The sequence below is a fragment of the Limulus polyphemus genome, unplaced genomic scaffold (genome assembly GCF_000517525.1).
Source record: "Limulus polyphemus unplaced genomic scaffold, Limulus_polyphemus-2.1.2 Scaffold5252, whole genome shotgun sequence".
In the NCBI taxonomy this organism is placed as follows: domain Eukaryota; kingdom Metazoa; phylum Arthropoda; class Merostomata; order Xiphosura; family Limulidae; genus Limulus; species Limulus polyphemus.
In genome coordinates, this window is record NW_013670862.1 from 51,246 (window position 1) to 62,529 (window position 11,284).

Below are 11,284 nucleotides of genomic sequence, written 5' to 3' on the forward strand. Positions count from 1 at the left end.
ATTAAGATTTTGCATGTGGAATTTCAAAATTTTCTGATGCACAAAAGTATTTTCAATCTTTAAATGAAAATTACTTTACATTATAGATAGGCAACGTGTGAAAAGAATAAAAAAAAAAAAAGGCACGAGAAAAACATTGCTTTACAAACTTTAAGACTTAATTTTAAACAATTTATATTTTGAGTATAACAGCATTGTAATGTTTATTGATAATCTGCGAAACATTTCCATAACATACTCTTACTAATTTAAAAGTTTATAGTATGAAAACTATAACAAGCACAAAATGGTTAGGAGGTCGGTCCCAGGGATCCAGCCCATGCCGAAAAAAGGGTTAAAGCTAATAAATATTTATTATTTACACATTACAATTATGGAGTGATTAATTACATGAAGTACAGGTTTTTAACAAACTTTAGTATCTCAGAGTAAGGTTTGTGTCTCAGATCAATGTAATACATTACTGACCTTAATGGCACAGTATTTTGAGTGTGTACAAGTAGTGACAAAATACACGTGTGTTTGCAAACACAATCATTATATTTTTTTACCCCCTTATAGCTTTGATAGTCAGGATATTTTCAATTTTTCACAACAAAAGAAAGATTAGAGCCGAGTGGTTTAATCTATCAGAAGCAACTAATCAAATAATGTCACAAACTAATGAATTAATTAAAACTGTGACTATATCGTTTGCCATAAAAATAATCAACTAATCGATATTAGTGATTCTGATCAGTACTAACTGATTATTTCAACCATCCAATCGCTGTTACGTTTGTTGTTAAACACAAATGGACTATCCCAGCTCTGCTCAAAGTTGACCTTACAAGCTTTTGTTTTAAATATTCAAGTTTGTACAGCTTTGTTGATTCAAGAGTCTCGGGTTCCATTGCCTTGTCTCCCACTTTTGAACTGCTGACAAGAGAGAAGGCAATCGTCTTACATCACCCATAACCCACTTTTTCTTAATTGCTGACTAAAGAGAAGGTAGCTGGCTCGAAGCACCCACCAAAAACCTTTTTTTAGGTTTCTATATATACCCTGTACTAAATGATTAATCAATCAGCAAATACTACTAATCTCTGTTTAAGATTATTACAATCAACTTAATATATATAAACTAATAGCTGGTGCCCCACAGCTAACCAACACTTAAGTTTATTATTCAGTTGTTTTAACCTGCAAAAGTTATCCCATTTTAGTTATAACAGGAAGTTCACGATTAAAATTCAAAGAGTTTATATACATACGATTCTCTGTGTACAACGTTACATATTATTGATTGCAAACTTATTAATTCATTTACAACTGGAATGATCTATGAAGTGTAGCAAGACCAATAGATAGAAATATTTGGAGTAACAACATTTCAATTATCTCATTAATAATGAAAATATAACAGTTTCACAAGAACTGTCCGACATTTGATTTTTGTTTAATTATATATCATATGAAAAGTGTTCATTTTCTCAAAAAATATCCTTATTTAAATACCTTTCAACAATGTCTTCCACTTCATCAATATCCATTGCCATCTTCTTTACAGATGTCATACACTGTGTTGATAAAGTTTTAAAACACTGGGCCTTGATACAGTTGTGAGTAGACTCATCCCAATCTGGCAAATGTCTAACATAGCTCCAAGCTAGCATGACATAGTCTACAGCAGCTCCCCACTGTTGGCTCTCTATTAGTTGTCGTCCTTGCTGTATACATGCTTTCTAAAAAGAAATAGTTTTTAGCTCTACCACACCAAACTGGACACTAAAAAAACAAACAGAAAATTACCTACATCTATCTTTTTTTACTGTACCTCAAAACTACAAAATCCGGCCTCAAAATCTATTACAAATAGAACCATCAACTAAATCAGATCCAATACTGGAACATAGAAAAAAACAAAAGCATCTCAAAATACAACTTTTAATGGGATCAATACATCAAAAAGTTAATATAAGTATATATTAAACATGTTCGAAACTTGAGGTAAGTTAACAGAAATAGTCAAGTTTGGTTCTATAAAAATTGAAAGTTTAGACATAACTGATTTGTATATATAGCCTTTTGAATTCAGATTACACTATTATTATATTACTTGCATAGACAACAGCTAACAAATAATCTGACAGATTCAAATATTAACATCTCAGCTGGTAAGTAACCTGCACACAGACTAAACTTTTCATTTACTTCACTAAATATAGTGTCTACACACTGAGAAAGTGTGTGTGTTAAGTATAAAACTACACAATGAGCTATCTGTGCTATGCAGATGGCAGGTATCTAAGCCCCGTTTTTAGCATTACAAGTTCCATGATTTACCTTTGGCAAATGAAGGACAGAAAGTGTGTGAAACAAATGTAACACGTTAGTACGAAAAAACTTGCTTAAAATAATTAAAACCTGTGCATTCCAACATCACCTGTATAAAAGTGTGCATTTTTTTATGTGCAAATATTCAAAAATGTAAAAATTAACTATTTACTTACATATGACAATTTCTAATTATCTTGTAAGGACATTATCCTTTCTTTTTTTCATACATTGAATTTTATTACAATAGAATATTGTATAATTGTCAGCATGAGTTTAAAAAAATCAGTATACTGAGGAATATATAAATTCATGAAGAATTAATAAATTTTTTACCAATTTCCCTCTGCTGCAAATATAATTTATACATACTAGGAAAGTGGAATTTTTTCTAGTTAAATTTGAATAATATTAACTAAAAATCCAAAGAATTACATTGTGAACTGTTATACCATCAAATTCTGTTTCACTTTATTTCATCTATACCAACCTTAAAAGCTTCTAGATGAGTGCGAACTCTACGATAACAAAAATCATCTCTATTAGAGCCCCACCTCGTGTTTGGGAAAGACTTGTATATGTTACGCTGGAGGTTATTTAGATTTTTCTCTAGGGGTTGAAGATCTGGGCTTGGCAAACGTTCCCCAACAACCTAAAATTCCCGAAAATGTAAAACATTCATAAATTTGAACATAAAAACAACACTTAAACTGTGTGGGAGAAAATAAATAACATAATACAACACACACATATTATTCTTTCAATTTTCCCGTACTGTAAAAATACCACTGAATATTTTAACACAAATTTTCTAATCGTAATCTGACTTTAATATTTTAATTTTTATCCTCACTGACTAATATGCAGTAAAATGTTTTTAAGTATTTCACAGAAGACTAATAAATAAAATGCATGTTTTAGTTTGTTAGTTAATCTAAAGTTTGTTTGTAATTTAGCACAAAGCTACACAATGGGCTATCTGTGCTATGCCCACCACGAGTATCGAAACCCGGATTCTAGCGTTGTAAGTCCGCAGACATACCGCTGTGCCACTGTGGGGGCAGTTAATCTAAAGACAAAACAATAATTGGATAGCTTACAACTATTGCAACAGTACATCTTTAAATATAGAATAATAATGTTGTTTTAATACGTTATTGTACAACATGTCTACTAACATTTACATCTGCCTTTTGTCTACATCCATACACATTAAGATAGTAAGCTACGTGCATGTTTTCAGGACAGACAAAAACTGATTATTTTAATAGATAGTTATATAAACAAGTTTTTGTTTCAAATAAAAACTTAAACTACACAATAATTAACTGTACAAGTGAATACGGTGGCCAGAGAACCTCCTTCTATTAACCCGTATATCTCATCCATATTATGAACCCACATCAATACCTATAAGCATACGTTGTTAAAACTGTATTATGAAACCAATCAAACAATCATCAGTTTGCACGTTACCTTCTTCAGGTCAGGAATAGAAGTCATTAGTTCCTGAAGTAGTTCAATCAATTGGTTATGACTTAAAGCTTTTAGTGCCACATCAACGTTGATCCCTGGAGGGGTTTTTCGTTGAATTTTTGTTTTTTTGGACTGGGTCATAGTCTGAAAAAATTAAGTGTTATCGTGATATTAAACACCGGTAAATGATGGTGTTATGATGATAACCGTTGCATTTTACCAATTGGAAGAGTTCATAACTGGCCTATATAATATATACGTACACAATTTACATAAAAAGGACATACTAACAGACTTGTATACTATACTCAAACGATATGCCACGTATTAAAACACATAAGGCTAGTATTATATCAAAAACTGTTGTGTAAAGAAACAATTACCTTTGTCAGTGTTGGTACCTTTATACAAGTCCTTGAATTAGTGTTGTTTCTCAAGACACGAGAGGAAAACTTAGACTTAGAACTTTCATCTAAATGAAAACTTTTTATAGTGTGATTTTTTTGCATTTCTGATAGATGCTCTTTTTCAGGATGTAGAGACCATGTTACAATGGAACGAGCCTAACGTCGATTTATTCTGTTATCTTTTATACAACTCACATAAATATCACTTTATGGGAGTTACATAAAATTAAATAAAGTATATTAATCGTAAACTCAAGATATGTGCCGTTTCATAAACAAAGATTATCAGCCATGCTCAAAATTAATAATGTTGAGGTGGTTTCTATACCCATATATCCTAGTTTTAAAACTTTGCTCTTTTAATACAAAATTAAAAAAGCTCCAGGGACAAAATAAGATCAAAAATTGGTGCTAAAAAAACAACAACACATTCACAAATGAATAATCCCCGAGGTCACATTAATTAATGGTAAAGATTTCAGCCAGAGCTGAGTTTCAATAACTAAAGTACGGTACATATATTCTAGATGTTTTCAAACTTCAGACACTCACTCTTTTGCTTCTCGAAAACCCCAAGAAACCACTTGTGTCACTATCTGGAGTATCTTGAGATAGATTCAAACGTTTTCGTGGAGAAGTGCGGGTGGGGGTTGCCAAAATCTTAGTGGAAGAAGGACTTGATTTTTGTGGAGTCCTTGATTTATTGGGAGATTTGGATGGTGTTTTCGGGGGTGTTTCTCCACGCATCTCGGCTTCAAGAAAAAATATTAAACAAGTATTGTACTTTTTAAGTTATTTAATTTTTACTATTTGTTGTCTTTGAATTTTTTTTTAATTTAAATCATGTCTTAGCTACATCTAATAAATCAATGGATGTTACTTAAATTTCCAAACAAAATTAGAAAAGTCAAGAAGGATACAATGAAAAAAAAAAAAATGTTCAAAATTTAGATTAACATCTTTATTTATAAATGTTCATACTGTAGTTATAATGCAAATTTAACAGAAAAATATAATTTTTTTTTTCAGACAAATCTGTAAAGCCAATCATAATAAACACGTAACGCTCGGAATAATTAAGACAAAAAACCAGATAATGCCATTATTAAACTAATCAACTCTTTAATTTCTACATGAAACGTGGGGCAGACATAATTGTAGAATTGCTGTTTTTTATGGTTTCTAATCTGGGATAAAATCCATTTTTTTTATAAAATTGTTGTTTAATAGTGATTGTAAATATTTTGCAGAATTAGTAACAATATTATTAAACACCTTAGAAACGTGGGGCAGCCAAATTAGAAGAATTATACAGGTTACAAAGTTTATAAAATATAGCAATGTTACTGAACTCAAATTGGGAACACCTTACTCGTACACCTCGTTTTAAAAAATGTACGTGTATATAAAACTTTAAAAAGAAAAGATGCAATTCAATTATTTTCTCTAGATAGAACCTACATCTGAGTCTAGGGGTTCCTTTAGGTGAAGAGAAACAGTCCATAAGGAAACTCTGTGTCACCTGTCTTCGTCCACGTTGACGAATTACTTCTTCTTCTGGAGAAGTTGGTGTGGGTAACCAATTAAAGTTAATGTTGTGTTCGTTGTTGGGAGTTCGTACTATTTTAAGAAAAGAACCCTCTTTCAGCTCTAGAAAAATACATTTGTAAATAGTTCTACACTTGGAGCAAGGGTGTAGCAATCAGGTCTGGGACTAGTGAGGCTCGAGCCCCCAGTTTATAAAATATTTTATTAATATAAAAATTTTAAATACTATTTAGTATTTCATAATTTTGAATTCAAGTAAAAAAATAGATGTAATTTTGAGAATTAGATTTATCCCAGTTTATAGTTATCTAAAGTATAAAAGGCACGTTTATCTAAAGCTTTTTAAAATTTAGCTCCTACTAATAGTTTCGTACCTTGTAATATTCTAATAAGAAACATTCATTTAGATAAATAACTACTAGTAAAAGCTGAAATACTGTTCTAATAAACTTAATGTTGTTTACCCTCAATTATGTAAAATACTCCACAGAAATATTGAAGGAGTAATTGTTACATAAAACTTACTGTCACCTTAACTCTTGATAAATGTGTTTAAGTTTATTCTACATACTTAAAACATGAAAACATAAACCATAACTAGTAGTTTTATATTTCAACAAAATTCACGAGTTTCTGAATATTATCTGCCATAACTACAGCAGAAACTCAGCGATTACATGCACATTATGGCTAATTATGATATTATTTTTAACTTTTGAAACTAGTCAAAACGAAACTTTATAAAGTGTTTGGAATAAATCCATTAGTAATCAACATGACCCTATTTGGCATGATTATCATGCTGTTGACTTTAGAAAAGGGTTGAAAACTTGGCAGTAGTTTAAACTGAAGAAAACTTTTGTAAAAAAAAAAAAAAAAAAAGACTCGCTACTAACTCTGGAACACCTTCAAACAGTAATTGGAGTTTAATTCAGTATTCTGACAATGAAACTTCAAAACTCCAAAGAATCTTTCTGCATGCTCCAAAGGTTTTAGACAACTTAAAACAAAATATTATTAGGAATTATTCATGAAAATGACCCTTAATAAAGTTTTTAGTTCACTTTTCAGACCACAAAATTAAAATTAAAAAAATTTTAAGTGATGATTTTCGATATTTTAACCGTTAATACGGTGTATCCAATTTTTATTACAGATTAATAGTCTATATATCAATGTCTACTCGGTTTCTCACATTACTGGGATCATAGTTATAAAATACCCGTTATGGTTATACCACACATTACTTGTTAGTGGTAACTCGCACACTAAAAAAAAAAAACGGTTAATATAAAAAAAGTGATTAATGAAACACATTACTCATTGAACAATATTTACCACAATTTACTTAACTAACAAAAAAAAAAAATACCCAACCCTCTGAACTTCCTTGAGAACCACTTCGAGTTATTTCTCGTAAAGCTTGTCTCCTTGCAGCCATAACCTTCTACAAACTCCGGCCTTGACTTTGGCTTACTTTACAGTTTGCCCAATTAAAAGGTAACTTTCAGCAGGTCCTAGTAGAATGTTACTGATGTCCTGTACATAATAAATTGGAAATATTTAATTTGGAATAAATACATATAATGATATATCATTAATAAAACAGTTGCAAAATTAACCTAAGTCAGTACAATTAGTTTGAGAGAGACATGATGAAAAAGAAAGCAAATAATATTTTAAACTGCAATTTCACTAAAATTTAGGGCACCACGTTACCCTTCGTGTGGACAATAACCTTTTCTACAAAAGACCTTGCTTCCATGCACAATCACCTAATCAGACGAGGAAAGTGGTCTGCGCGCTAAGAACCTTGCGGAAATTCGCGGGTCTGGAATATGAAACACTTTGATTGGTGCTTACTTCTGAAAAAGGTGTTGGTGAATTAACAGACTTGGCCAAGTTCAATAGATGGCGCAAAATATATACAAAATTACGAACACATCTGTTTCGTCTATTTTTCTTTTTTATCGCTTTTTTTTGTCTTGTGAGTACTTATTTAAAAATGTACATACATGTAAAATGTATATAACTAAAGCACCTAGCAGCTTACACTTCAAAAACTATTTAGCTATTACGCATGATACACATAATAACACACAAAAAACAACAACATAAAATTACGTATCAAAACGTTAACATTAGTGGACAAAATACACTAAAGTATTACTTTAGTAGATGACCAAGAATGAAGGAAAAAACAATAACTATAGACGTTTATTCACAAGAAAAACGTGGGTGATGTATATGAATAAGAAACACACAAACCTAGAAACAATAAAAAGTAAACGTTTTTACAATATACTACCCATTTGTGGGTCAGCGGACCTACAACACTAAAATGTATGGCTCGATTCCCCACGGTGGAGAGAGTACAGAAAGGTTATGATATGGCTTTACGCTAAAACAGACAAATACAATACGCTCCCAGTATTTTCTTCGTCCTCATATTTGAACCTTGGCTATGACTTTGAATCACTATCCACTTGTAGAAATAATTGTTTTAAACCTATAGATGTTCTTTCGAAATAATTAACACGAAATGTTTAACTCCCCAGTGGCTCAGCGGTATGTCTGCGGACTTATATTATTAGAAACCGGGTTTCGATACCCATGGTGGGCAAAGCACGGATAGCCCTTTGTGTAGCTTTGTGCTTAATAACAAACAACAACAACAATCCATGTATGTAAGACCAACCAATAAAATTTATGCAGTTAGCTGAAAAGCGATGTAATTCCCAAAGAGGCATTTGATGTCACAAATGAAAAAAAGCTGCTAATTCCACGCTTCAACAACTAGAAATAATATATCTTAATAAGACATATTCACGTAAGAAAATTTGAGTTTTTCTGCGGGTGATCTGCATGAACTTAGTCACCTTTGAAAAACGAAAGTCGCTAACTTTTACCAATCCTCTAATTTTAAGAATTGTTAGATACCACAATAATTGTTCCGTAAAGCTTATATCTGCTTAGTCCAATTTTTAAGTTATGCCCTACTGTAGTTAGGTCAAACTCATATCAAAAGGTGATACAGAAGCATGTACAATTTAGTATATGACTGGGACTTTCGTCCCTTAATTATGCACATTGGAAATTATTGCTGATGTAAATAATCTAAGGACTGTGAGATACTACACTAGGACCTGGTCTGATCTTACAGTGTGGTGTCATCATTCTTCTGTCTCCTATATTCAACTTGTATAGATGTGCTTCTTACTACTACAACAGCCAGTTCCTGTCAGTTAACAAGGAATATATAAGCCAGTCAGAATAAGTAAAAACCTAGAACTTTATCATTTTATGAATAAAGACACTTGTTTTATTTAGGCATTTGTGTTTGTTTGTTTTTATTTTACTGTCCTTGTTCATTTTATTTTGTACATAATATTTTCAGAACCTACTGTACTGTAGATATGTAATACTTTTCTGTTGAAAAATCAGTGTACTTATATATCAAAGCAAATTGTTAAGGTACAGCATGGTGCTATGACCAAAGGATTTGTTTATTGTGGAATATATATATTCTGAATATGATTTCTTTCCATCTCACTCTATGGTTTACAAAAGTTTATAAACCATAATCGTAGAAGGAGACGTACTAAAACTATGTAGCACTTATGGTGGAGAAGATGAAAGTGTATTTAAGGTAGGAACGTGATCTATAAATGTGGCAAGAACTGGATGAATCATTTCCTTGGACAAAGAACTTTCTTCAGCCATGATGAGAGCTATGTCTGTAATATTGATTCATCTTTGGAGTCAGGAGGTTCATGGATGGCTAAATGATGACATGCTAGATGTGAGGGGAAAATATTTCTCAAATTTTGTCTTGATTATGTCATTCATCAACCATACATAGTTATCTCTTTCTTATCTTCGTACAGGAATGAAGGCTTATCTGGCCAAATTTTGAAGTCATAGAATACATGGAAGGCAGCTAATCAGCACCACTCATTGCCAAGTCTTGGGTTACTCCTGTTAGAGCAAATAGTGGAATTTTACTGTCGCTCATAACGCATGACCCCAAAGTGTGGAAAGCAATTTATTATTATTGTTTTCTTGGTAACAGGCCGTAAACACCGGAATTATGGTGAATACAAGTACAACCTTTTTATAGAAATTTCACTAGTTTGTTTTACAAAATATAGTCACGTTATTACAGCCAAGCTGCAGTTCTTTAGCTTAATCATCCAGTGCCAAGCAGAATAGTGGACTGCACATGTGCATTCTGAGAAGGAGAATGTGTTAATGCTGAACATGCAAATGTTGTTCTATCGTCTACTTTAGATACACTCCAGTGCATTGTAGCTATCTAGTGTGGGGATAGAGCTGATGTGTGGAACACACTATTTTTGTTTGGAAAGCAGGCTACATTTGCGTTTACAGTTATATATCTGAGTTCAGCAGCTATACCAGTTCTAATGTTATTAGCATTTAATATTTGGCTACCACCTGGAACGGAGGCAAAGGTAATGCAATGGAGCCAAGTGTTGCAGCTACTGTACCATGCCCAAACATGAACATTGAGCTTACAGAACACCTGAAGTCTTTAGTTCGTGTATCTGACACAAATATTTGAACTCAATGACCCACTTAAGAAGTTTAATGATGTGTTTGTTGGATCAGATGACCAATGGGTTTGAACAACAACTGCATGTCATCACACAGACACGGGTAATGCACATCTGATAAAACCAAAAATCAGGGTAGTAGCAGGAATTAATGAACCATCTTCTGAAAGAGAGTTCTTGATGATTGTCATAAGAAGGAGGGAATGCGAGGGTTCTTGCATACTTTAGGCAAGTGAATGCAATAAGAAGAAGGCACCCGTTAGTTCATTACACTGATTCTAGTTTCCAGGTAGTGGAAATTGGAACTGAATTATAAAAGGAGACCCAAAACTGTTTTCATGGAGGAACTGAATGATAAAAGTTGACCAAAACTGTTTTCACAGATGATAAACATTGTACTAATTATGCAATGTGCCATTTGGTAGCCCCAGTGGCACAGCGGTATGTCTGCGGACTTACAACGCTAAAAACCGGCTTTTGATACCCGTGGTGGGCAGAGCACAGATAGCCCATTGTGTAGCTTTGTGCATAACTACAAACAAACAGCCATTTAGTATGTGTGACGTGCGTGTATGACTGTGAAACTCACTCTTAATAGGCCTGTAAAGGAGAAAGATGGCTCATCTATGTGGATGGCATATTGATCTTTGTGACATCTTTTGACTATCGAAATAAATGATCTAAAACGCTATTTATCCTTGGAATACTGCTGCAATATTAAAAATAAATAGCAAATTTGTTTGGCATGTAATTCAGGGAGCAAAGCTTAATTTTATTTTTAGGCAAAGTAATTCTTCTGTGATCGTAATTTTCTTCTTCAGAATTTCGATTTTTACTGTTATCGTTTGATATTTATTTAAAAGACTAAATATTACACTTCTACCAAATGGAGTAGCATGATTGTGCGTGAGGGGAATACCATTATTTTATGACTTAGTTCAGTTGTTTGTCTGTTTTGTTTTT

General features: G+C 32.4%; 1 protein-coding gene across 2 annotated transcripts in view; it reads right to left on the reverse strand.

Moving 5' to 3' along the window:
• The window catches only part of LOC106472333, a 10,069-nt gene extending 2,441 nt beyond the window's left edge, over window positions 1-7,628 (reverse strand). Inside the window, exons 1-7 of one of the 2 annotated variants that reach the window (XM_022400933.1) lie at window positions 7,486-7,628; window positions 7,125-7,286; window positions 5,661-5,819; window positions 4,752-4,951; window positions 3,793-3,936; window positions 2,807-2,968; window positions 1,498-1,724 (exon numbers count right to left, since the gene is read on the reverse strand). In XM_022400933.1, the coding sequence (XP_022256641.1) occupies window positions 1,498-1,724; window positions 2,807-2,968; window positions 3,793-3,936; window positions 4,752-4,951; window positions 5,661-5,819; window positions 7,125-7,188 (956 nt within the window). In that variant the 5' untranslated portion in view covers window positions 7,189-7,286; window positions 7,486-7,628. Of the gene's footprint in view, window positions 1-1,497; window positions 1,725-2,806; window positions 2,969-3,792; window positions 3,937-4,751; window positions 4,952-5,660; window positions 5,820-7,124; window positions 7,287-7,466 lie in introns of both variants that reach the window. The other variant, XM_013932970.2, reaches the window with a different exon arrangement.
• Window positions 7,629-11,284: the final 3,656 nt, after the last annotated feature.